Below are 27625 nucleotides of genomic sequence, written 5' to 3' on the forward strand. Positions count from 1 at the left end.
GCCGCAGCCACACTGATGACCCGCCGCGGCCACGCTGGATACCGCGCGATACTGGACGGTATGTAGAATGAGGTGGGCGGGCATCAGGAGGCCACTATGGGCAGCTATGTCTATCCCAACTGAAGTGCACCTGGCGTATAAGACGACCCCCCCACTTGGAGGCATGTTTTTCAGGGCAAAAAAGTAGTCTTATACGCCAGCAAATACTGTAGATGCTGAGCTGATGTAATTTAGTGCACCTTCCGGTGATATCAGGGCCGTGTGGCATATGCAAATGAGTATGCTAATGAGTTGCGCAATTTTTTTATTTATTTATGGCTTTAGTTTTCTGCCCTGCCCTCTCTGCAAACAGACTCAGGTTGGCTAATACTCAGCCAAATGAGCTCTGGCGCCTCTTTTGCTACAAAATAGCCCCTGGGTGGACGTGTCTTGTATGGAATGTGGCTCAGGTCATGCAGCCTGTTGTCACGGCTGGGATTCTGTAGGATTGGAGCTGTGGCATTCATGTGCTTCATTTTGAGAGAGAATACCCCTGCACAGACTCAGGGAACATGAAAGTAGCCAGGCTCCGAGAAGCACACACGCCACTGGGGCTCAGAGGCACGTTGCGGGGGAGGGGGCACCCAGTGGCACCCCTGTAGGCTAAGTGGCGCCCTCGGCGGCTGCTCCCACATGCCGGCCATGCAGCTGCTACACAAAGGCAGGGAACCACAAACTCCCCTCTTGCCTTGAAAAATTCCACGAGGGGCGGCTGTGAGTCAGCTGCCCCTTGAAGACCCTTTCTGCCAAAAGTTCTTAATTTTGGTTGCCACAAAATTCAGTTGCTGCAAACAGCGAACCCTGAAAAACTTCACATTTTCAAACAGACGCTTTCCCCAGATATAACATATTTCTTGGGGATGCGCTTCCATTTCGGGGGGGGGGGGCGGGTTGCTTGTAAAACAGCTCTGCTAGTTTAGTCTACAGATCTGAAGGCTGCGACAGAACTCGGGTGTGTTTTGGCAGACGTCTGATGAAGCGGCTGCCGGTGGGGCATAAGAGGCACGGGTGTGCTGTATTTGCATGTCAGACTTGGGTTTTTTCCCAGGGCCTTCCCACCGCCCCCTGCGCTCCTTGTATGTTCCTTCTCTTCGACAAATGATTTCTCATTTTCTTCACACCAAACAAAGTGAAAAGTCGAGCTGGAACCGAGTCCGTCCTTTGGAAGCTCAGTTGTTCTAAACATTTTTCTTTGCAGGAACAAAACGTGCTGCTTCTTACTTCTTTTTTTTTAAATCTCAGACAAAAGAGCACTACGATCAAACTCGTTAAATCTGTTAAAGATCCCCGGGGCTAAAGGAGACTGACCACCACAAGGGCCGGAGCCTTCTCCATGGCTGCCCCTGCCCTCTGGAAGGCCCTCCCTGAGGAGACGAAGGCCCTGCGGGATTTATCACAATTCCACAGGGCCTGTAAGACTTTTCAGGCAGGCTTTTAAGAACTAAACGGAGGCACTTTTAACATCTACGGGGGGGGGGGGTATACTATCTACCCCACAGAATCATCACAAATTAATTCAAAACAGACAGAACGCCATCTGAACTGCATTTAAACTGTTTTACTATTTTAATGTTTTAATAATGTTCATCGAATTGTGACTGTTGTTAGCCGCCCTGAGCCTGTTTGGGGAGGGCGGGATACAAGTGGAATGAATGAATGAATGAATGAATGAATGAATGAATGAATATATTCAGGCTGAACTTTTAAAAATAATTTGGACCTTTGAGAGTATGACAACTGACAGAGTGGTGAATGGCAGAAGCTCATGGTTAAAGCAAGGGTCCCCAGCCATACACTAAATCAGACCCTTGCTCCCTCAGGGCCAGTCTTGTCTGCTCAGCCTGGCAGTGGCTCTCCAGGGCCTCAAGCAGAGGTCTCCCACATCATCTACTGCCCAGTGCTTTTAATGAAAGATGGCAGGAATTGAACCTGGGACCTTCTGCACGCCAAGCAGATGCACTACCCAAGGCCAGCCCTGCCCCTAGGCAAACTAGGTGATTGCCTGGGCTAGGGCGCTGGCCTTATGGGGGTGCCCAACCTTTTTGGTTCCAGGGATCGGTTTCATGGAAGACAATTTTTTCCACGGACCGGTGGTGGTGGTGGACAGTGCTGGGGGTTTTGCCACTCCAGACTGCCCCCCCCCACCCACACAACATCCCTGCCCCCCCATGGGGTTTTTTAAATGGGGACAGACTGGGGCTGTTTCTGCCTCCCTCTCCCATTTAAAGACCCCCGCTGATCTGCTGATTGGTAGAGGTCTATAAATGAGGGGTAGGCCAAGGTCACAGCAGTGCTGCCTCTTCTGCCGACTCAGGACCTGGGTGGACGAAAGAGGTGGTGTGGCCTTGCTCTGAGGCTGCCTCCCCTGCAAGATGCACTACCAAGGCCTCTTTAGTCCAGGGCTGCTCTGCCTTGCACCACAGCCCGATTGCTAGCAGGCCACGGATCGGTACTGGTCCATGGACTGGTGGTTGGGGACTCCTGCCCTATGTTATCAGTGGGGGGGTGGAGGCACCAGAAGTTAGCCTTGCCTAGGGTGCCAGACAGTCTAGGGCCAGCGCTGGCTCTACCACTGGACCACGTCCCCTCCCTATTGTAAGGTTTGCCAAGTAACACTCAGATAGACTTCAACTGTATAATGAAAGATTATTGATTTGCCACTAGTGCCAGCTGTATAGGCTCTATTCTGTTTGCTACTTCTAGTTTATAGGAAGCGCATTTGTTGTATGCTGTTGGGTTAGTCCTTGTTGGAAGACAAAAGGTGCCAAGTCCGGTGGACGGAGATGTGGGCACTGGGGTTGTTTTACTTAGAACCGGGTTGGCACTGCAATTTGCCCACAGAAGTCTGAGTGCCACTGAGCCAGGATCAGCAACTTGATGCCCGTCTCCAGCCTTTTGCTTGTTCATCTTTCATTCCTCTCTTTCGCTGTGTGTGTGAGTGAAAGGAACGCACAAGTCCGACAAACTGGCAGGAAATACTGGAAACAGCTGCTGTTAATGCATTTTGGTTCTGAGAATTTTCTCCATTTTTTTGTTTACTTTCTGAGATGTTTCTGTGGTCTGTTTATCCCACAGCTCCCGGTTGCTTGGGGTGACGAGGCATTCCTCGCCGGTCGGAGCACTTTGCTGGGTTATTCTAAATTAACCATTCTCAGGACCAGGCAAAACGTTCCAGACAGATTTCTTCTAGCACTTGCTTGTGTGGAGCATGTGGCCGTGTCAACAATATCCCCTTTGCTTTTTTTCTTCTGAATTTTCCCACTCGTTCAGAGAATGGGACGGACAGTCCTTACAAGGATCCTTTACTTTTCTACTGCAACTGTGTGATTAACTTCTCGGAGGAGGGGAAAGTAGGGAGTATAGAGCAAGGGTCCCCAGGAGGTTTTTAAACAGAGGCTAGATGGCCATCTGACAGCGATGAAGATCCTGTGAATTTAGGGGGAGGTATTTGTGGGTTTCCTGCATTGTGCAGGGGTTTGGACTAGATGACGTTGGAGGTCCCTTCCAACTCTATGATTCTAACCGCAATACATTAAAGTATACATTTGAAAGCTCTGACCTACCTGGCCCATACGACCTCAGATGCTAAGCAGGATGGACTTGGTTAATACTGGAATGGAAGACCATCAAGGAAGTCCAGGTTGACTACACAGAGGCAAACAATGGCCGACCACCTCTGAAGGTCTCTTGCCTTGAAAACTCCCAGGGGTGTCAAGCATGCGGCCCGGGGGCCAAATCGGGCCCCCAGAGGTCTCCTATCAGGCCCGCAAGCAACTCACTGTTGCCTGCTTCCTTCTCCCTCGCTTGCTTCTTTCTGCATCACAGGCTTGCACAGGAGCTACAGAGCAAAGCTGCTCCCTTGGGGAGGATGTGGGGGAAGGAGACCTTGCTTTGCCACTAGATGACGTTGGAGGTCCCTTCCAACTCTATGATTCTAACCGCAATACATTAAAGTATACATTTGAAAGCTCTGACCTACCTGGCCCATACGACCTCAGATGCTAAGCAGGATGGACTTGGTTAATACTGGAATGGAAGACCATCAAGGAAGTCCAGGTTGACTACACAGAGGCAAACAATGGCCGACCACCTCTGAAGGTCTCTTGCCTTGAAAACTCCCAGGGGTGTCAAGCATGCGGCCCGGGGGCCAAATCGGGCCCCCAGAGGTCTCCTATCAGGCCCGCAAGCAACTCACTGTTGCCTGCTTCCTTCTCCCTCGCTTGCTTCTTTCTGCATCACAGGCTTGCACAGGAGCTACAGAGCAAAGCTGCTCCCTTGGGGAGGATGTGGGGGAAGGAGACCTTGCTTTGCCAGGCTCTCTCAATTGCACAGCAGAGCTACTGAGCCAAGCCTCTCTTCCTTCTGTTGGCTGAGGCTCAACAAGCTAGTGAGGTGGATTAGGCTGAGTTTGTGTTTGTCTGTGTCCTTTATAAAGTTTATATCTCCCCTACCAGGCATTATATTTTATGATACACATGGCCCAGCCCGACAAGGTGAAGATCCAGCCCTCATAACAAATGAGTTCGACACCCCTGCTCTACAGGGTTGCCTTAAATCAGCTGGGACTTGATGACACGTTCCACCACCACCCATCTAAAAATATATTGTGGCTGTCAGTTCTTAGACAGTGGATATAGTGATGGCCATTATAATTGATGGCTTTAAAAGGGGATTGACTGGAGGCTGGACCCATTAGAGGCTGCTAGTCATGATGGGTAAACCTGTCAATCCCAGTGCTAAAGGGCAACTTCAAGGCATAGAGGCCAAAGTGTCCTGCTTTTTCTTGGTCGTCCACGGCAACTGGTTGGCCACTTCGTGAACTGAATGCTGGACTTGATGGGCCTTTGGTCTGATCCAGCGTGGCTCTTAAGACCTTTCCCTCCCCATCTTCTTTCATCCATAGGCACGCACAGCCCCCTTTCCTCACGTGCAAATTCCCTGTCCTTCCTGGAACTACCCACAGGTTAGTGTTGCATGCACACCAATCTTACTGTTCCTCCCAGTTAAGCTCAAGCAGGGGTGTGTGATTTCTTAGCCATGGCTTTTGAGCAGGAACGCAGTTTCAGGTGCCTTGGTATCAGGTCTGGCTTAATATGCATATAAGTTCCTTCTGGGCTTTTTCTGCAAAAAAAGCCCTACGTGAAACAATGGTGTCATCAGGAGGTGTGGCCTAATATGCAAATGAGTCCCTGCTGGGCCTTCTCCACAAAAAAGCCCTGTGCGAAACAATGGTGTCATCGGGAGGTGTGGCCTAATATGCAAATGAGTTCCTGCTGGGCTTTTTCTACAAAAAGCCCTGTGTGAAACAATGGTGTCATCAGGAGGTGTGGCCTAATATGTAATTGAGTTTCTGCTGGGTTTTTTCTACAAAAACACCCTACGCGAAACAAGGGTGATGTCAGTAGGTGTGGCCTAACATGCAAATGAGTTCCTGCTGGGCTTTTCCTACAAAAAAAGCCCTGCATGAAACAATGATGTCATCGGGAGGTGTGGCCTGATATGCAAAGGAGTTCCAGCTGGGCTTTTTCTACAAAAAAACCCTGTGTGAAACAATGGTGTCATCAGGAGGTGTGAGCTAATATGCAAATGAGATCATGCTGGGGTTTTTCTACAGAAAAAAACCCTGGTTACAGATGCTGATTACAGCTAACTCTGGTGACATTAAGATCAACACATGTAGCTTGGTAACTTAAAAAAAAGGATGGGGGATTTGTACATGGGGGGGTGGAATGCTTGACCTCTAGTTCTCTTAGCTGTGAGGAAGTTCATTGCTGACAAAGACTAGAGAGTAGAGAAGGATTGTCCTGACTGACTGGATTCAACTTGAAGCAGCTGGCCAGCAAACACACCAGAATCCAGGGCTTTTTTGAGCAGGAATGCACAGGAACACAGTATGTAATATGCAAATGAGTTCCTGCTGGGCTTCTCCTACAAAAACGCCCTATGTGAAACAAGGTGGTGTGGAAGCTGTCCAGGGGGTGTGGCCTAATATGCAAATGAGTTCCATCTGGGCATAGTACGACAAGACAGCCCCTAAGACACCAAGTACGTTTGTTGAACAATGGTTTGCTTTGTTTGAATATAGTAATGAAAAAACCTCTAAGGAATGTTTAGTGCCAGTTAAATATTTGGGTTTTATTTTTATTTATTAAGAGCGTAACGCTGCTCTGTAAAATAACCCAGAATCGTAGTGGTATGTAGTGATGTTGTTATTGCATTATGTCTTTTTTTATTGTTTTGTTATATAAAAAATTAAGTCAAAAAGAAACAGCTGGCCGGGGGGGACTCTAAGCTCAGCCCGCTTCTGGCCTTGCCTCCGGACTGTTCAGGATGAGGCGTGTCGGTTTGGCAGATGTTTCCATAGCACTTGGTCTTCTCCAAAGCTGGGAGTTGTCTTGCCCAGTTGATTTCCCTTCCTGGCCACCATATGGCGGCTCTACCTAGTCTCCCTTCAGGCGGGACCTTTCCTCTGATCACATATGAACATCTGAAGCTGCCTTATACTGAATCAGACCCTTGGTCCATCGAAGTCAGTATTGTCTACTCAGACTGGCAGCGGCTCTCCAGAGTCTCAAGCTGAGGTTTTTCACACCTATTTGCCTGGACCCTTTTTTGGAGATGCCGGGGATTGAATCTGGGACCTTCTGCTTCCCAAGCAGATGCTCCCCCACTGAGCCACTGTCCCTCCCCTGCTCTCCAGAGTCTCAAGCTGAGGTTTTTCACACCTATTTGCCTGGACCCTTTTTTGGAGATGCCAGGGATTGAACCTGGGACCTTCTGCTTCCCAAGCAGATGCTCCCCCACTGAGCCACTGTCCCTCCCCTGCTCTCCAGAGTCTCAAGCTGAGGTTTTTCACACCTATTTGCCTGGACCCTTTTTTGGAGATGCCAGGGATTGAACCTGGGACCTTCTGCTTCCCAAGCAGATGCTCCCCCACTGAGCCACTGTCCCTCCCCTGCTCTCCAGAGTCTCAAGCTGAGGTTTTTCACACCTATTTGCCTGGACCCTTTTTAATTGGAGATCCTGGGGATTGAACCTGGGACCTGCTGCTTCCCAAGCAGATGCTCCCCCACTGAGCCACCGTCCCTCCCCCTGTCTCACAGCTGACAGACAGCTGGGGAAGGCAGTGAGGGTTGACAACCTCAGATTGCAAGTGGGGTCATTGGGTCATTTGTCTTCTGCTTGCTTACGTTTCTGTCCAGCAGACCCCCAGTGTGGCTTGCGATGAGCTGGGACAATAACTGCAATCCATAGGCCTTCAGTTGTTTCATAAGCCAGGTGCTGTTTTCTTTTTTTTTACAAACATTGCCCAGGTCAAGTCAGTAACAGGCAAGGCGCTGAAGGAATCCTCTCCTCTGGGCTTTTTTTGTTTGTTTAAAAAAAGCCAGCAGGAACTCATTTGCATATTAGGCCACACCACCTGATGTCACCATTGTTTTGCACAGGGGGTTTTGTGGGAAAAGCCCTACAGAAACTCATTTTGCATTGTAGGCCTGAGACTAAGCCAGACGGAACTGCTCTCCTGTGCGTTCCTGCTCAAGAAAAGCCCTGCCTCTCCTGCTGTTAGGGTTACCAGGGCACTCTGGCCAGTGGCCACCAATGGGGAACGCGGGGAAGAGATACCAGGTTCAGGATGGGAAACTCCTGGAGATTGGGGGTGGAGTAGGGTTTCCAGGTCGGGACTTGGGTGAGCATTCCAGGGAGGTCTCCTGGCACCTGGAAGTGACATCATTGCCCTGGGGACACAGTGTTATTTGGGTATACTCTGTGGTCTTTTAGCCTCAAAACCATAGAGTTCGTCAAAGTACTAGAGGGTCCCCTCGCGACATCCCTGGCATGATGATGTCACTTCCAGGTGATGTCATTGTGTTGGGGATGTCTCACAGCAGTATCCCTGCTTGGGGATGGGGTTTTCCCCACCAGCCAGTGGGCTGCTGGTAGGCTGAAGCCCCCAAAATTGGGGTTTTCCCCAGCACTGCCGGGGCAATGACAACCAGGGCTTTGTAGAAAAAGCCCGGCAGGAACTCATTTGCATATTAGGCCACACCCCCTGACACCAAGCCAGCCGAAAGTGCGTTCCTGCTCAAAAAAAGCCCTGATGACAACCCTAGGGTGGAGCCCAGAGACCCACAGGTAATGTAACCCCCTTGTGGGGTGTGAGAGTGTTTCTTATTTCAGTGGAAACAACATCTTGACTATCTGAAGTTTGAGGGAAACCAAGTCTGGCTTCAGCTAAGAGTGGTGCCTGGGTGATTTTGTATTCTTCACCTCACACCCCGTGCTGTTACAACGACACAACCTGTCCTGTTGGAGCTCCTATCCCAGAAGAAGTTGGAGGGGTGAAAGGGAAACAGAAGTCAGATGCTGAGATAGATAGATGCTCTGTTGCTCAGATGCATGTCTGGAGTCAGCAACCCACACTTACCCACTTGAACAGAGGCTGCCCAGCCGAGCGGGCAGCCCAGCAATGTGCCAAGGCCTCAGTCGGGCCCCAAGGGTTCTGGGGACATGGAAACTGTGAAGGAGGCAGTGTGGGACCCAGCCTGATAAAGGGGAGGCCCAGATCCAGTAGAGAACACCTGATGGGATGGGAAAGGGGCAAGCCCTAGACCAGGGGTGGGGAACCTTTTTTTCTGCCAAGGGCCATTTGGATATTTATAATATCATTTGCGGGTCATACAAAATTATCAACTTAAAAAACAGTGCTCCGCCAAGGGAGGATGATTTAGGCTAGCAAAATTAATACAAATAATTGTTTTTCTGTTTGAAGTCATGTGGGGAGAGCCTAATTTGGCACACACCCGGCCTGCCGCCCTAGGCAAATGCCTAGGTCCAGGGCTTTTTTTGTAGAGGCCGCCATGTGGCTTGGCTCGGCCCAGCAATCCCCGAGGGCCAGACCAAGTGATCTTGAGGGCCATAAACGGCCCTCGGGCTGGACGTTCCCCACCCCTGCCCTAGACTGTCTGGCCCCCTAGGCAAGGCTAACTTCTGGTGCCCCCCCCCTGCACCGATAATGTCACTGAGTCACATGAGGGGAGCCCAATTCGATCCCTCAGAAGGCCGGCGTTCTAGGCAATCCCCTAGTTTGCCTAGTGGCCGGGCCGGCCCTGAAAAGGGGACAGGCTGGAAGCCAGCTAGGGTTGACAGGTCCCCCGTGGCCTCTTACAAGTGATGTCATCGCGCTGGCGACGTCACACGCCTGGCCGCTCTAGGAACTTCTGGGAGAACTCTATGGTTTTCCTGAACGCTCTAGCAGTTTGGGAGGGAAACTCTATGTTGTGCCAGCGTGCCAACGATGTCGGGAGGGGGTAGGCCCAATGCGGGCTGACGGGTTGGGGACCTCCAAAGCAGGAGAACCGCCACCCTGCCGAGGAGCTTGGCAGACCTAAAGCCAGCTCTTTTAGAGAAGGCCGACGGGGTGGGGCAGGTTGTAGCTAGACCCAGGGGAGAAAGCCCCATTGGCTCCTGACAGTCTTACTGGGCCTAATGCCCGGACGGGAGGGGGAAGGAGAAGCCAGGAATGTGCCTCCTGCATATTCACTCAGCCACTCCCCAGACTGCAAGAAAGGAGAGGATGGAAGCAGGCCTGAAAGAGAGGGAGCTACGTTGGAGGACACCCCCCGCCCCCGGCCAGCCTGAAGCCCTTCTAAGGCCCTATCGGGGAAGAAAGGAACCCTGCAAGCTAGCTGCTACAGTTCTGGAGCTGGGGACAGTGCCGGATTAAGCCCTGTGGAGGCCCCTCAGCAGTCGAAATCTTGGGGGCCCCCTGGCAAATGATTTCAGAGTCAGAGTGCCCCCTCCACGGCCTGCAGCCCCCACTGCAGCCAGCAGGCACCTTCTCAAAAGCCCCTTTGACAAAACTGCGGGGGAGAGGCAGAGAGAGGCAAACTTGGCGATGACGACACCAGCAGCAGCCATACCAGGCGAGTCGGGCAAAGAGCGGCTCGGTTGCTGGTTGTGCATGCAGGCTGAGAGGGCTGCAAGCGGCGGGGGGGGGGAACCAGGAGGGGTGGTGATCCAGGGCCCCTGAAGGCATGGGGGCCCGTAGGCCAGTGCCCACTTGGCCTAATTGTTAACCTGGCCCTGGCTAGGGAATGCATTAACTACATTCAAAGCTGGTGGTGCTACGTTGGTGCAAACGTTCCTGACAAAGCAGAGTCAGTAATTGCACAGGTAGCCGTGAAGTGCCTTCCCGGCCTGTGCAAAAACATTCCCAGAAGCCCCAGCGTTCTCTTGACGTGAGCGAGTCTGGCGTCCCTGGCACTGCTCCCTAGCAGTGGGTGTTTACAGACGGCATCCGCGCCCACCCTTGGCGTTCTTGTGGCTCAGTTCGCGAGAGGCAGTTTTGATGAATGAACAGAAGTTCCTTCCGTTCCGGGCCATGAGCCTGAACCGCCCTGGGAAGTTAGGAGGGAGTTTTTTCCCCCCCTCTGCGAAGTCCAGCGGCTGTAGGTAGATTATATTTTATCCGTTGAAAGCATCTGGATTGCCAACCGCGACAGATGTGAAATGCCCCGTCTGGATTACAAATGAATACTGTTTGCTTTGACTTTAAAATATTCTTGCTGCTTCAGTAATGTTCTTGACAGGTTTTAGCTTTTAAGGAAGCCTTCTCAAGGAAGGATTTTCAAAAGCTGTCAAAACAGGCTGACATAACTTCTGTTGGGATTCCCCCCCCCCATCCAGGATATTACATTGCCTGAATATTGAACCGTTACATCTCAACATTATGCAATGCTATTCTTACTACTGTTTAAATATGAAGAGAACAGCTCTTGGGTATGAATAGAAATCTACAAGAATAGCTTAGATGCTTGAATGAATAGCGTGGGTTGATGACAAAGCCTCAGTTTCACCATAACTTCCTTTTCAGGAGGATCAGAGAAAGGTATAAATAAGGTATAAGGGAAAAAAGGAAGGTAAAGCTAGTCCCCTGTGCAAGCACCAGTCGTTTCCGACTCTGGGGTGACGTTGCTTTCACAACGTTTTCGCGGCAGACTTTTAACGGGGTTATAATATATTGGGTTCTACGCTTGGCAGAGTCTCGGAGTGAGTGATAACAAGCTCTTTAATAGGAATCACATAGTAAAAGGTTACAATACAAGACCGAGGATGGGGCCTACTGGCCCAACTTATATACATCTCTGGATTCCCACGCTAGCACATCATTGGGTCATTCAAACTGGTGGAGGCTTGTGATTGGTCTAGGGCTGCAGGGATTTGGATCCTGCAGCCCTTTGTTCCCAAGTCCCCAAGCTCAGTCTGCCTGGCTCCAATGAGCCCGGCGGGAATATCCAAAGTCTTCTCTTGAGTCCACATACATAACAGGGGTGGTTTGCCATTGCCTTCCCCAGCCATCCACACTTCCCCCCCAGCAAGCTGGGTCCTCACTTTACCGACCTCGGAAGGATGGAAGGCTGAGTCAACCTGGAGCCGGCTACCTGAACCAGCTTCTGCTGGGATCAAACTCAGGTCGTAAGCAGAGAGCTCGGACTGCAGTACTGCAGCTTTACCATTCTGCGCCATGGGGCTTTTAATTCCATTATAAGGATGTCTAATTAGAAACATGAGCTTGCCCCCATCTACGTTATCATACTTTATAATGTGATAAATAGTGCAATTTTATGTGCTGGATTGTTATAAGTTTTCCTTTTTTAAGATGTTTGTCTGGATGTGTTATCAGTTGGTAAAATGTGTGAGGCTATAGGGTTGCCACTTCCAGGCTGGGGAATTCCTGGAGATTTGAGGCTGGGAAGGTTTGGAGAGGGGAGGGACTTCAGAAGGGTCTACTGCCAAAGAGTCCGCCTTCCAAAGCTGCCAGAGGAACTGGCAAAGGAGGCCCAGAGGAACGGATCTCAGTCATCTGGAGCTCAGTTCGGATTCTGAGAGATCTCCAGGCTCCACCTCAAGGTTGGCCACTCGAGGCTAAAGAGAGCCCTACCGTACCTCTCCTGATTCTACTGCCCAGCCCCTCAGTGCACCTCTTTTCAGGTTCTTGGCAGAGTAAGAGGAGGAATTAATCAATAGCAAAAATCCATTTAATATGTGTTTAATAACAAGCCCCTTGGGAAGCGAATTCAGAGAGGGAAATTGGTGCATGCATTTCAAGATTCCTTCTTATGCTAGTTTCTTAGTCTCTGTTAGAATGTATATGGTGATGTGATCAGAATTCATAGCACCGGCTTTTAGATGCCAAAGAAACAGAGGGTACATGAACATGAAGCTTGGAGCTCTCTGACTGGGATGGCCCAGGCGACCCCAATGTTGTCAGATCTTGGAAGCTAAGGAGGGTCAGCCCTGGGAAGAAGAAGATATTGGATTTATACCCCACCCTCCACTCTGAATCTCAGAGTCTCGAAGTGGCTCACAATCTCCTTTCCCTTCCTCCCCCACAACAGACACCCTGTGAGGTAGGTGAGGCTGAGAGAGCTCTCCCAGAAGCTGCCCTTTCAAGGACAACCCTTGCGATAGCTATGGCTGCCCCAAGGCCATCCCAGCAGTTGCAAGTGGAGGAGTGGGGAATCAAATCCGGTTCTCCCAGATAAGAGTCTGCGCACAACCACTACACCAAGCTGGCTCTCTTAGGACTTGGATGGGCGACCACCAAGGAAGTCCAGGGTCGCTGCACAGAGGTAGGCAAGAGCAGTCCGTCCCTGGCCTTGAAAATCTTACAGGAGTGCCATAAATCAACTGTGACTTAACAGTACTTTCTGCCACCCCTAGATAAAGCTTGGAGTGTCCTTTTTGTGGTGCCTCTTTTTGGCTTGGCGGTAGGAAAAAGGGGAAGAAATGGTTTGATCAGCCATCTTCTGGATTCTCCTTACAAGTCAGGCACAACTTTATTGTTGATCCCATTCAACACTTGGCTGATTAAGGGCCACCTTTCCTCACCAAGACAAAAACGGCCTCCTCGAATGATATTCCTTGAATGGAAAGGTTATGTGCTGCTTTGTTTTGCTTTTTTGCCATGCCCTATTTGCAGTCATTTCCCCGTTGATTTCATATGCTGGTCAGTGCATTCTGATAACACATTTCCACTCTCCGATGTTATCACTGAGTTTCTGTTATCATGGATTTTCCTTCTTCCCCTTTGATTCTCTTTCTGCTGGCTGCTCTTGGATTTCTTCTCTCCCCCCCCCCCCCTTCCAAATTTGCATCAATCTTACAGAGGAAGGAATCTAAAACAGGAATTCAAAGTACTCGGCTTTTATGTTGGCGCCAGTGTTTTCCGAATTGTAGAGACTATGGAGGTTTCACAAAGCAGGGGAGAAGTCATACATCTGGATGCTCTCCCTTGTAAAGAAAGACAATCCTGCAAGTAGAAATCTAGCATTTCAGAGAAAACGCTAAGCCAGACCCCCTTCTCTCTGACATGCTGATTTTCCAGTCTTTGAGCTTTCAAATGTACAGTCCCTCATGTATGTTCTGAAATGACAAACCCCCCTGAAGGGCTTTCGTGCAACTTTGTCTGAACATGTAGGTACACCTGAAGTGAAGAAATGAACATTCCAAACGTTAGATGAAAAGAAGTAGGGGGAGACCTGTGTCCCATCCTTCCCCCCTCCCTTCCTCCCTCACTTGCCCCTGCACATGTGGTCTAGTCTCCCATTTCTCCCCCCCCCCAAACAAAAAGACCTGAGAGAATCTCACATGGGAGGGGAAGTCTTGCACCCCCTTTTCCTGATCTTTCTGTGGCACTCTGACTTCTCAGTTTGGTGTAGTGGTTAAATGTGCAGACTCTTATCTGGGAGAACCGGGTTTGATTCCCCACTCCTGCACTTGCAGCTGCTGGAATGGCCTTGGGTCAGCCATAGATATCGCAGGGATTGTCCTTGAGAGGGCAGCTGCTGTGAGAGCCCTCTCAGCCCCACCCACCTCACGGGGTGTCTGTTGTGGGGGAGGAAGCTCTGAGACTCCCGTCCTTGAAATGGCAGCTGCTGTGAGAGCCCTCTCAGCCCCACCCACCTCACAGGGTGTCTGTTGTGGGGGAAGAAGATAAAGGAGATTGTGAGGGGCTCTGAGACTCTGATTCAGAGAGAAGGGCGGGGTACAAATCTGCGGTCTTCTTTCCCTCTTACCTTGCCATCATTGTGCCTGCTTCTTTGCCACTTTGCCTACCCTGCCCCCCCCGCCCGCCCAGGGCTTTTTTTTGGTAGAAAAAAACCAATGGGAGCTCCCCCCATGCCTTCTCAGTGCTGAAACCATTGGGGAGGCATTGAAAGATGCGTTCCTGCGCCTTCCCCAACATGCCAGCCAGAGCTCTGGCCGGCCTAGTTGGAGCTCTGCTCCTGTGCACTCCTGCCCCTGCCATTCTGGCCTCCTGGCTGTGTGCCTCCCCGACCACTCTGTCCACTGTCTGCCCCTCTAGCTTTGGGAAGCAGGGGATGTCAAGTCCCCAGTCTCCCCAGGAACACAAACAATCCACTTATTAAATGGTAGTTGATTGATCCTGTTGCAGGCATGGCAGGCTTTGCAAAGACCGGTGGGACCAGTCTTTGGACCCCTTATATACATTTGGGGCAAAAAGTCAAAGTAGTCCCCTGTGCAAGCACCAGTTGTTTCGGACTCTGGGGTGACGTTGCTTTCACAGCGTTTTCACGGCAGACTTTTGACGGGGTGGTTTGCCATTGCCTTCCCCAGTCATCTACACTTTCCCCCCAGCAAGCTGGGTACCCATTCTACCGACCTCAGAAGGATGGAAGACTGAGTCAACCTCGAGCCGGCTACCTGAACCCAGCTTCCACTGGGATTGAACTCAGGTCGTGAGCAGAGGGCTCCAACTGCAGTACTGCAGCTTTACTATTCTGCACCACGGGGCTCTTGCCAAAAGGCAAAGGTAGTCCCCTGTGCAAGCACCAGTCGTTTCTGACTCTGGGGTGACGTTGCTTTCACAGCGTTTTCACGGCAGACTTTTGACGGGGTGGTTTGCCATTGCCTTCCCCAGTCATCTACACTATCCCCCCAGCAAACTGGGGACTCATTTTACCCACCTCAGAAGGATGGAAGGCTGAGTCAACCTCGAGCCGGCTACCTGAACCCAGCTTCCACTGGGATTGAACTCAGGTCGTGAGCAGAAGGTTCCAACTGCAGTACTGCAGCTTTACCACTCTGCGCCATGGGGCTCTTCCCAAAAGGTAAAGGTGGTTCCCTGTGCAAGCATCAGTCATTTCTGACTGGGGTGACGTTGCTTTCACAACGTTTTCATGGCAGACTTTTGACGGGGTGGTTTGCCATCGCCTTTCCCAGTCATCTGCACTTTCCCCTCAGCAGGTGGGTAGGCTGTTACAATTCAAAGGAAAGTGGGAAGCTAACGCAGGAAGCCCCCTTGGCCCGCCCTAACCCAGCATAGCCAGGTGCATCTAGCCCAGTTGGTTGACCTTGGTCTCTTAGGCAACCGCCAGGCTGGCAGAGTCTTCTTATTATGAAGAGATAGCTGAGCACGCAGGGCGAAAGAGCAAGGAAGCATCGCAACAGAGCAATTCATGGCAAGGCACTTAACGGGGGAGGCGGCCACTCAGCCTCCTTCTCCTGCTTCCGGTTCTCTGTGGGCCAGCAGAGGTGCTTTGTGTGTGCTTCGGCAAACAATGCTCATCCTTGGGAGGCATGGGATTTCACCCCCTCCGTTTTTTAATTTTCTGGATTTTTTTTTTCCTGCAAACCAAAATTTGCTGCGAAATCTCTTATTCTGTCTACATGGCCCTCATCTGCAGATTTAAGTATCCACAGCCGTGTTGATTACTAGATATATTGATGCAGTTCCCAGAGGCCAGATCTCTTGGATCTCTGCAGGGTATTACCAATGTAAGATGCAGGTCAAAGGTAACATCAGGCCCCCTCTTAGTTTTACTGTGGGTGCCGCCTCTTGAGCTGATACGCGCATGTGAAGGTTTCTGCTTCCTGAGCAGAGCTCTGTCTTTCCTGCTGTGTCGTAGCCTTCCTGGAATGCTCTCCTCACCCACTTCTGCCAGCTTGAAGCAGTGTTTATAGAGGGAGAGAACTCTCCATCCAGGTTTTATGCACCAAATCCGGCGTGGGGTTGCAGTTTTCCTGTTGACAGCCTGGGTTCTCCAAACTAGGGAGGGAACTGCACGTTGCCACCACTTCCATTGCTAATCCCCCCCCCCCCCCCCAGTTTATTTGTTTTACAGAAGGCAGCAGTTGGCGCTGCAGTTTAAAGGTCTGGATGCACTCAGCACAGGGTGCTGCTTTTTGGCAGGGAAAATGTATAGGGCAGGGGTGGCCACAATGTGGCTCTTTCACACATATTGTGTGACTCTCAGAGTCTCCAGCACCCTTCGGCTGGTTTGGAGAAGGCATTTCTCTCTTTCAGTCACGTCTCCAAGCCAAGCCAGCTGGCACCTTGGAGAGTGCGTTTAAAGAAGACGACGACATTGGATTTATATTCCGCCCTCCACCCTGCATCAGAGTCTCAGAGCGGCTCACAGTCTCCTTTATCTTCCTCCCCCACAACAGACACCCTGTGAGGTGGGTGGGACTGAGAGAGCTCTCCCAGAAGCTGCCCTTTCAAGGACAGCTGTGCAAAAGCTATGGCTGACCCCAGGCCATTCTAGCAGCTGCAGGTGGAGGAGTGGGGAACCAAACCCAGTTCTCCCAGATAAGAGTCCACACGCTTAATCACTACACCAAACTGGCTTTAACGTTAAAGTTGCTTTCTTTCCACCTCCCTCCCCATCTATTTTCCTTCCTTCCTTCCTTCCTTCCTTCCTTCCTTCCTTCCTTCCTTCCTTCCTTCCTTCCTTCCTTCCTTCCTTCCTTCCTTCCTTCCTTCCTTCCTTCCTTCCTTCCCTCCCTCCCTCCTTCCTTCCCTCCTTCCTTCCCTCCTTCCTTCCTTCCTTCCTTCCTTCCTTCCTTCCTTCCCTCCTTCCTTCCCTCCTTCCTTCCTTCCTTCCCTCCTTCCTTCCTTCCTTCCTTCCTTCCTTCCTTCCTTCCTTCCTTCCTTCCTTCCTTCCTTCCTTCCTTCCTTCCTTCCTTCCTTCCTTCCCTCCCTCCCTCCCTCCCTCCTGCAGCTCTCAAGCATCTGACATTTACTCTATGTGGCTCTTACGTTAAGCTAGTTTGGCCACCCCTGGTATAGGGGGAAGGGTTTAACTAGCCCTATCCCCTGTGAATGCAACCCGCTAAACCTCTGGGGAAATCCTAGTGTTTAGCAGAGGTGAAAGAAAATAAACTGGAAGCACATTTAAGGTCAAGGAGAGTATTTAGAGAAGATCGAAAATTGCCCACAGTATCAGGGTTTCTGTTTGAAATTGGTTAATTAGTCAGGCAGCAGCCGCCTTATCTGGCTTCTGTCGGCATTTCAGTGCTCTGCCGTTTATTGGCAGATGAGCCTGGGCCTCCAGCAAACACAGCTGTGCTGCAGTTCCTGAAACGAAAGAACTGGGGGGATGTGAGGCATGCCACATCGATGGCCCTCGCCTCACCTTCGGGTTCTGCTTCCTTCACGAGTGAGCGTGGAGTGGGCTTCAGGGCTGCAGGATGGGGAGGAAATAAGCGTCTGACGGTCCTAAACAGGTTACAAACATGTGGGAATGTGCTCGGAACGTGTCCCGTTCGCAGCACCTGCTGAGGGTAATAACAGAAGTGCCATTTGTATTGGGAGTTTGACAGGCTGTTCACTCAAGTTCAGGGCAGCAGGCTTTCTGCTCCTGATTCAAGCTCTCGGGTGTGTGTTGAAGTGGTGGAGGTGCCCTGAACGTGACTGAACAGCCTGTCAAACTCCCGTCATTGGCACTAGCCAATCCATGCTATTTACAGCAAAAGCCAGCTGTGAATAGCATGGATTGGCTAGTGCCAATGATGTCTCCCTCAGGCCAATTTTATCAGTTTTTTAAAACATCAGTAGGATAGAGATGAGACTATAAGATATTTAATGTATTTTTTGCAGATTAATTTGCTTATTAAGCTGGTGATACGCATCTTGATGGTGTCGGGGGCAAGACTGATTGCAGAACGAGGATTTTGTTTCTCTGTACTGCAAGTGTGCCAGTTCTGAAGCCAGGAAGAATCAGGGGGCTCTGAGTGGATGATCAACCTGTTGTGATAGAGTCTTCTGTCCTTGTCCTACAGAAGGCAAATAAAAATCATGACCAGCAGAGCAGAAAAGGAAGTGGTATGTGTGGTCCATGAGTGAGCATACATTCCCTTCCTGGGGAAGGGGTGGTGTCTAAGTGGCGAGCATCTAAGAGGCAAAAGTGGGCTCAGCTGAGCAGAGAAAAAGCAGAGCATCTGCTTGGCATGCAGAAGGTCCCAGGTTCAATCCTCAGCATCTCCAGATAAAAGCATCTGGTAGGAAGTGATGGAAACTGAAACCCTGGAGAGCCACTGCCAGGCTGAGTAGACAATACTGACCCTGATGGACCAAGAGTCAGTATAAGGCAGCTTCACGTGTTACTTGCTGGTAAGTGCGGTTTCATCAGCCCAGGTTTAGCCACTTTTACACTGCCATCTCTCTCTGTCTTCACGCTTCCTTCTGGCATTTAGCAGGAATCGGAGTCCTTCCTCTGTCCAAGAAGCTCTGCTGGAAGCATCCCAAGTCTCAGTGAGGTGGCTGCTGTTTGGATCAGGCTCTCTGCTGAGAAAACAGAACCAGGGGCAATAGGACCTGACCATTGGATGCCTGGCTCTCTGAAATCAGCAGCCGTAGCTTCTTGTCGTCATGCTGTTTTCTGATTGGCTGGGGCTGCACTGTGCCGTCATGCTCTTCTCTGATTGGCTGGTGCTGCATTGTGTGACACCATGACCTCATAGTCAATAACAGAGCCAGGCCTTTGAGCAGCTAAAGCAGGGAGGCAGCTAATCGGGTCCAGTTACCTGAACTGGGTGTGTTCCAGGTTAGAGGGTTTTCATTGCGGGTGTCAAAGGCAGAGATAGAGGAGAAGTGGGCTAAGGTGAGCAGTGAAAAGGAGAGCTTCCCATGCAACGTGCCTGATGCGATATGTCACTTCTGAGTGATGCAATTGCATTGTGCGGCAACGAGCTCTTTGGGGGAGCGGGAATCCTCCCTAGCAGCCTCCTCCCTGCTGGTGGGTTGGGGGCCACCAAGCCGGGGGATCTCCTTCCCCTAATGGGAGCTTGGGAGCCCTAAATGGGGAGCAGTGTTGGTCTGAAGCAACAGAACAAAGTTGGAGTTCAGTGGCAACTTTTAAGAAGAAGAATTGCTCTCTGAATCAGAGTCTCAGAGCAGCTTACAATCTCCTTTATCTTCTTTCCCCACAACAGACACCCTGTGAGGTGGGTGGGGCTGAGAGGGCTCTCACAGCAGCTGCCCTTTCAAGGACAACCTCTGCCAGAGCTATGGCTGACCCAAGGCCATTCCAGCACATGCAAGTGGAGGAGTGGGTAATCAAATCCGGTTCTCCCAGATAAGAGTCCACACACTTATCTGGGGAGGGACGGTGGCTCAGTGGTAGAACATCTGCTTGGGAAGCAGAAGGTCCCAGGTTCAATCCCTGGCATCTCCAAAGAAGGGTCCAGGCAAATAGGTGTGAAAAACCTCAGCTTGAGACCCTGGAGAGCCGCTGCCAGTCTGAGAAGACAATACTGACTTTGATGGACCAAGGGTCTGATTCAGTATAAGGCAGCTTCATATGTTCATATGTTAACTTAACCACGACACCAAACTGGCTCATGAAATGGACCAATGAAGTTTAATCCTGGGAAGAAGCTTTCACGTGCATGCACCCAGAAGTTCATGCTTTTAACAAAGCTTTGGTCTTAAGGGTGCCACTGGACTCAAACGTTCTCATTTTAGTTTGATCAGAATTGAGATTCCTTGTCGTAATTAAGATGGAACAGAAATCCCTTGAAATACAATGCCTCAGACTCTCCAAATCAGCCTAGAATTCTATGCAGGCAACTATAGAGTGCCAGAAAACTTTGAAACTTTTGTAAAGGAGAATTTTTGTATTGTATTGAAGTCTGGATGCTAACATTTCCCCTTGCTGGCTGTTTTTCTCCAATACACCATAGCTGTGATCCTGCAAAAGTTAATTCTGACTAAGTTCACTGGGGGGAAAGCAATAGCACCGCTTCGTTATGGGTGGCTTGACTCTCCTTGTTCTTATTTTTGTTGCAGTCATGACTGATTGTAGCTGGAACGGCGCCCTGTTCTTTGTATAGCTTTTCCTCTGTGTGTGCCTTGTTGCTCATGAATTAGTTTCACACAGAATTACAATCCAGGTTCATAGTAATTCACCCGCCTGTTTAAGACAATGTCAGTGGGGGGTCTGAAGATTTGGTGATGGGGGGGGGGCTTGCTCCCACCCTCCTGGGAAGGGCTGAGGGGTCCAGCAGGGGAGGGAAGTGATCCCCAGTCTCTGGGAGAGTTCTCTCTCTTTTTTTCATTTTTGAACAACAGGGGGTGAGTTTGGCTGCAGGGGCCAGGTCTTCCCCCTTCCCTCTTCTGTAACTGGGGCTTTTGGTGGTAAAAAGGTCAAGGTAGTCCCCTGTGCAAGCACCAGTCGTTTCTGACTGGGTGATACCGCATCACGTTTTCACGGCAGCCTTTTTACAGGGTGGTTTGCCATTGCCTTCCCCAGTCATCTACACTCCCCCCCCCCAATAAGCTGGGGACTCATTTTACCAACCTCAGAAGGATGGAAGGCTGAGTCAACCTGGAGCCGGCTACCTAAACCCAGCTTTCGCCCACTTGTGGTGACCCCAGAGGGTTTTCAAGGCAAGAGACGTTCAGAGGTGGTTTGCCATTGCCTGTCTCCATGTCACAGCCCTGGGCTTCCCTGGAGGTCTCCCATCCAAGTCCTCACCAGGAACGACACTGCTTCCCTTCCAAGTTCTAATGAGATTGGGCTAACCTTCTCCTTGTGAAAGCTTTTAGTTCTTTCTGTTAATTTAGTCATATTCGAGGGTTCTGGAGAGCCAGTTCGGTGTAGTGGTTAAGTGTGCGGACTCTTATCTGGGAGAACCGGGTTTGATTCCCCACTCCTCCACTTGCACCTGCTAGCATGGCCTTGGGTCAGCCATAGCTCTGGCAGAGGTTGTCCTTGAAAGGGCAGCTGCTGGGAGAGCCCTCTCCAGCCCCACCCACCTCACAGGGTGTCTGTTGTGGGGGAGGAAGGGAAAGGAGATTGTGAGCCGCTCTGAGACTCTTCGGAGTGGAGGGCGGGATATAAATCCGATATCATCTTCTTCTTCTTGTGCAAATGTAGACCTCATCAGCAGGGGTGGTTCTTCTACTTCTCAAATATTTTTTTCTGCATGGGGGTGGGGTATCATAAGAAGAGCCCTGCTGGATCAGTCCAGAGACCCATGTCGTCCAGCATCCCATCTCACACAGTGGTTGTCCAGTTCCTCTGGTGGACTAACAACATGGCATAGAGGCTGAGGCCTTCCCTTGATGTTGTGTGTGCACCAGGCCTCATTTTGGGCAGGAGCTCACAGGAGCGGAGCTCGGGAACCTCTAAATTTTATTGTGCTCTCTCTCCCCCCCCCCCCCCAAAGATACTCGCTTCTGGGCTCCATTGTTCAAATCCTCTATGAGAATTTTGCTGAACTCTAAGATTTGACAAACTTTCTAATATTTTTCTTCACAAAAAAAAAATGAGAAAATAGCCAAAACCTATAAAGCAGACAGATGGAAATATTCATCATGCCACTGTGGCCACATAGGACAACTCCCATCAGCCCCAGCCATTGGCCATGCTGGCTGGGGCTGATGGGAGTCGGAGGCAAGAAAACATCTGGAGAGCTACCGTTAACCACCCCTGACGTAGGAGAAAGTAATTTGAAAAATGCAATAGGACTGGGAGTAAAGTTTTATTATGACAATTACAATTCAATAAACACTTCAAGGGAGATGCTATAATTTAGTACACCTCCCGGTGATGTTAGGAGTGTGTGGCAGATGCAAACGAGTTGTGCTAATGAGCTCCAGCACCTCTTTTTCTACAAAATGACCCTGGTGTGCGGAACCTTTGAGTATGTAGTATCCTTTGAGTACGCAGGCTCTTTCCTCAGGAAACCCTGGTGACTGTCTTGGAAAATGAGGAGGGGGGGATCCTTAACAGAGTTCTAAGGATCTTCACCAAGCGATTCTCTGGATTCTTTGGGAGAAAGCCTCGCCAGTTAACTGGAATTACTGAGCTGAGTGGAATTATTGGTGGGCTGTTCTTTATTCTTGTACACAGACTCTTATCCTGACCTCTCTCATTGGTGTTGTGTTTCTGCTCCAGGGGCAAATCCAGGACAATTACTTTCGATCAGTTTAAGGAAGCACTTCAGGAACTCTCCAAGAAACGGTTTAAAGAGAAGAGCAACGAAGAAGCGGTGCAGGAAATGCACAAGCTCGTTGAAGGGAAAGCACCGGTCATATCTGGAGTCACGGTATGGTCACCTGGTTCATGGTAAACCCTCCCTCCCTCTCACTCACACACACATACACACACACACACAGAGATGTGTAGGTGTGTTAAAAGGAAGGAGTACATTGTGATAAAGGGAAAGGGAAAATTAAAAGAAAATTATTTTGGCTTTGTGACGGAACCGGCCCAATTCTGCCTTCAGACCCGGTCCCGTCAACTCCCTATTGAGTCGCCAACTCCTGGAGGGAGCTATTTCTCCGTCAGCCACTTGGGTTCGCTGCCACCACCTGCTCAGTCTAGGGGTTCAGATTGAGAGGAACAGGGACTCCCAATCCCCCTCTCCAGCTCTGAGGCCAGGCCTCAAGGTCCTCTGCCACCCTGTACTTGGGTATCACAGAGACCACAGCACTTCTTCGGGGAACCCCTGGAGGATTGGCACCTCTCCAACCGCATGCCTTCCCCCTTCCCCGGGGCCCCCTTCATAAAGCAGCGTGGTCTAAGCGGTCGGGATCTATGTGGTACAGAGTTTGACTGCCAGCATTCAAAACAGTAAAAACAGTAAAAATAAGAAGAGAAATAAAAATAAAAACAAAAACAGTTACATGTAAAAGTTTAGCACAGCACCTGAACAGCAACAAGCAGGACAAATAAAAGGTGGGTTTAAACGCATCCTCTCGTCCCTGGTGTAAACTTGCCCTACCTTGTGAATGACTGCCTGGGGTCCCACAGGCAGGAGCCCACAGGGTGGCAACCTCTCCTTCCTGAGCGCCAGCTGAGAACTGCCCTTTACCCGCCTAAGTCAAATAAAAAAAACAAAAGAACTTCCTGCCCCTCTAGGAGGCTTTCCCCCTAGAGTTGCTGGTTTAACTCCAGAAGGGAGGAGGGAATGAGGGGAAGGCTAAAGAACTTCCTGCCCCTCTAGGAGGCTTTCCCCCTAGAGTTTGATGGTTTTAACTCCAGAAGGGAGGGGGGAGTGAAGGGGAAGGCTAGGCAACACAGCCTGCCTAGTAGTTTCGTGTTCCCCTCCAACCAAGCACCAACATTAACCAAGATGGCGTTTCTCCACAGGCTTATTTCTGAAAGGGTTTTTTTATTAAGATTAGATTTTTCAATGCCTATTTTGGAGTTTAATTTTCTTTAGGAATTAGAAACACTTGGACGGGATTCCATCGTGTAGTGACTGGAAGAAGATGGCGAAGTACTTAAAAATATATTTATTGTTCCATATGTTCCAGTTCAACACGTCTCCCTGCCTGCCTGCCTTTCTAGCACTAGCACTGGTTTTGCCCAGTCTGAACTCAACACATTATTTCACTCTCCAGTTTAAACAGATGAAGAAGGGGGAAAAAGAAACCTAGCATCACAGCTTGCAATCTTTATTAGTGGAAAGGAGCAAGAGTCCAATAACGCCTAACAAAATTTGTGGCAGGGGCGTGAGCTTTTGTGAGTCACTGCTTGTTCTTCGGATAAAGCTAGAATGTGAGTCCCGTGGTCTTTATATCTCGGAGAGTAGAGTGATTGCAGATGCCCAATGACAATAGTAGGTGTTGGTAATGAGACAGAAAACCTAGATCTCAGTTTAGTCCTGGAGGATCATTGAGCTCATTATCAATTGAAATTCTACAGTTTCTCTCTATTCCTAATCTCCCTTTGAAATTCCTTGTTTGTAGAGAACGGCTACTCTTAAGTCAGCAACTGAATGTCCTGGAAGGTTAAATGTGCCTCCACTGGTTTTTGACTGTTTTGTTTTCTAATGTCAGACTTATGCCCCTTTATTCTTTGCATCCTCCAGGACCAAACTGAGACCTAGTTTTTCCTGTCTCATTGCCAATGCTGTATCTCCACTCCTACTGCTCCTCATGCATATTACATCTGCTATTGTCATTCACCTGCTGTTGCCTTTTGGTATCTGAAATCACCTTTATAACGTTTATATCTCCAGTGCCTCATATTACATTCTATGACATAGAGAGATGGCTTGGCCCAACAAAGTGACATTTTTGGTGGGGGATGGGTCGTAGAAAAAGCCCATCAGGAACTCATTTGCATATTAGGCCAACCCCCATGGACACCAAGCCAGCCAGAACTGAGTTCCTGTGCATTCCTGCTCATAAAAAGCCCTGACACCCTAAGGAATGTTTTATTTATTTATTTATTTATTTATTTATTTATTTATTTATTTATTTATTTATTTATTTATTTATTTATTTATTTATTTATTTATTTATTTATTTATTTATTCATTCGGTATTTATATCCCGCCCTTCCTACAAGTGGCTCAGGGCGGCTTCCAACAATTGATCAAGCATAAAATTCTTAAAACAATTTTAAGTATAAAACAATTAGATACTTAAACATTTAAAACCTTAAAAACCAGTAACATTTCAATTTCATAAAAACAATTAAACCTTAAAAACCAGTAACATTTCATTCATATAAACAGATGGCAGCCAGTTACATCAAGTTTTCATCCCAGCTAGGTGTAAGCTAGCCGGAAGAGGGTCGTCTTACAGGCCCTGCGGAACTGATCCAGGTCCCGCAGGGCCCTCACCTCTTCCGGCAGCTGATTCCACCATGTGGGGGCCATAACGGAGAAAGCCCTTTCTCTGGTGACTTTTCAAGCGGGGCTTCTTTTGGCCCGGGGATAGAGAGGAGATTTTGTGTTCCTGACCTCAGTGCTCTCTGGGAACATGTGGGGAGAGACGGTCCTTCAGGTAGGCAGGTCCCAGGCCATATAGGGCTTTAAAGGTAATAACCAGCACCTTGTACCTGGACTCGGTACATCACTGGAAGCCAGTGCAGAGTCCCGAAGACCCGGCCGAATGTGTCCCCACTTTGGGAGACCCTAATAACAGCCGGGCCGCGGCATTCTGCACAGCTGCAATTTCCGAGTCCGGGACAGGGGCAGCCCCATGTAGAGGGCATTGCAGTAGTCCAGCCTCGAGGTGACCGTAGCATGGATCACTGTTGCTAGGTCGTCACGCTCCAGGAAGGGGGCCAGCTGCCTTGCCCGCCTAAGATGAAAAAATGCGGACTTGGCAGCGGCTGCTATCTGAGCCTCCATCTTTAAGGAAGGCTCCAACAGCACCCCCAAGCTCCTGACTCTGTCCGCTGCCGTCAGCGGCGCACCGTCAAAAGCTGGCAGGGGGATCCCCCCCCCCCGGGCCGCGGCGACCCAAGCAAAGGACCTCTGTCTTCGTAGGAAACAAAGGAATGGAAACTCTGACACCACGTGGATCATTATCTTCCAAAGTCTTTTTGAGAACATCCAAAGAGCCACAGATTGATCACTGCCAATTCCCTTTTTTCTTTTGGAAGTTTGGTTCCTGCCTCCAGGGTGATTAGTACTCAGAGATGGTCAGAAAGGCTTGCGAGTCACTGACTGTGAAGAAGGATGTGGTGATGTTCCTTCATGTCCTTCAAGCAGACTTGGGAACATCTAGTGATTTAGCCGGGAACCATTTCGAGGGAAACCCCATTTGCATCCAAGGAAGCTTCTTTCCTCTTCATAGAGATGTTTCGCTTCTCCTGGACGCTGACAAAACCCATAACACATATCACACAGTGGTCCAGATTGAACTGGCACTTATATATTGGGGTCCCCAACCTATCTGAGCCTGTGGGCCCCTTTGGAATTCCGAGACAGTATGGTGGGCCCGGCCACAAAATGCTGAAAGAGCTAGCCACAAAATGGCTGCCACCGCTAACCACACCCACATAGTGGAGATCCTGATGTTGGGGTACCTGCCACCATCACAGAAATAATTTTAAACGTCTTCTTGGCCAATTTCATCTCCAGTTGCCAATTAGGAGACGTTAAGGGGCAAAAGCCCCACCTCACCTGACCCACCCACTTGGGGACCCCGGCTGTACGTACACCGGAGAACAAAACCATTCATTGTGTTCTGAAATCCTACCACCATTTTAGAGAGATCTTACCTTTAGGATGCTGGACTTACGGGTACCTAGATTTCAGACTGCTAGATGTGAATGCTGCAAATGTTAAAGGCCCTAGGCTGTCCCGGAAATTCTGCTGTTCGGAACAAAGGACCATCCAGGGACAGGGCACAAGAATAGGCCTCGCTTGGAAGGCATAAGTACACCCACTGTCAAAAGATAGCTTGGGAAAGTGGGAAAGAAAAATAGAACCCAGCTATATGGCAACTTTCTCTGTTTCCACATTATTGAGTTCCATGGGGTACCTGTAAGTCAGAGAACAGAGGGCAGGTGAACTTTGTAATCACTAAAACTGCTAGGTAATGTCAATTCAGATAAAATTCAGTGTTATGAAATGAACGACAGCAGAGCCTATGGTTGCAGAGTCTCTTGAGGCACAACAGAAGTAACTGGAGAAAATATATAAAGTCCTATGCTGTAGTCCTTTTTTCTTCGCAGCCGACCGACGGTGACCTTGCAAAGGGGTTTTTCAAGGCAAGGAGACGTTCCGAGGTGGTTCACCATTGCCTGCTTCTGCATAGCAACCCTAGACTTCCTTGGTGGTCTCCCATCCAAGCCTACCCAGGGCCATCTCTCTTTAGTGCCTGAGATCTGACAAGCCTCTGCAGACCCGCGGAGAGGCCGCGCACCAGCTGGCCAGCGTCACTCTGCTGGAAGTTCCGGGCTTCGGGCAAAGACGGGAGGGCACTCAGCAGGCACCCTCCCCTGGCTTTGCTGCGGGGCGTTGGGAGGGTGTCGGCAGCAGTGCAGTGTAGGCACCATGGAGGAGGGTGGCGGGCAGGGGGGCATTTACCTCTAGCGCCAGGCCAAGGGGTGGGGCCAATGCCTCATTCGGCTAGTGGCAGAGCCACCTCTGCACTCGGGCCCCCAGGGTCCTCGCCCCCCCCACTTCAGCACAGGGCCGCTATTTACCACCCCCGACTTCCAGTTTGTCACTGCAGCCAAGAGAAAGGGAGAATGGGGGCGGCGTGGTCCACTTGGTCCATTCAGCTGCTGCTCCTGCACCACAGGCTTCCCTCCCTCCCCGCCTGCCTCCAGTCATGGCTGGTCAGGCCATGGAGGAGGGAAGTGGGCTGGGCACCATTGGGGCTGCAGGCAGGCACTGCCCTGCTGCTGCTCGGCCTGCTGGTTGAGAACAGCCAGTGACCGGCACGGTGGGGGACCGCCTTCCATTTCTGAGAGCCCCTGAAGGTGCTCCAGGCTGAGAATTTGGGGCAGGCCCAGAGGAATGAAGCCAGCCTCCATGGCAGACGTGGGCCTTCAAACTTGAGCCTCCCAGGGCCCAAAATCGG

General features: G+C 50.2%; 1 protein-coding gene across 1 annotated transcript in view; it reads left to right on the forward strand.

Moving 5' to 3' along the window:
- Positions 1-27625, forward strand: part of TPPP (tubulin polymerization promoting protein) — a 64232-nt gene that overhangs the window by 35643 nt on the left and 964 nt on the right. The window contains exon 2 of the mRNA XM_060248308.1: positions 22248-22398. Coding sequence (XP_060104291.1) covers positions 22248-22398 — 151 coding nt within the window. The remainder of the gene's footprint in view (positions 1-22247; positions 22399-27625) is intronic.

This window comes from Heteronotia binoei, chromosome 10 (assembly GCF_032191835.1).
Source record: "Heteronotia binoei isolate CCM8104 ecotype False Entrance Well chromosome 10, APGP_CSIRO_Hbin_v1, whole genome shotgun sequence".
NCBI lineage: Eukaryota > Metazoa > Chordata > Lepidosauria > Squamata > Gekkonidae > Heteronotia > Heteronotia binoei.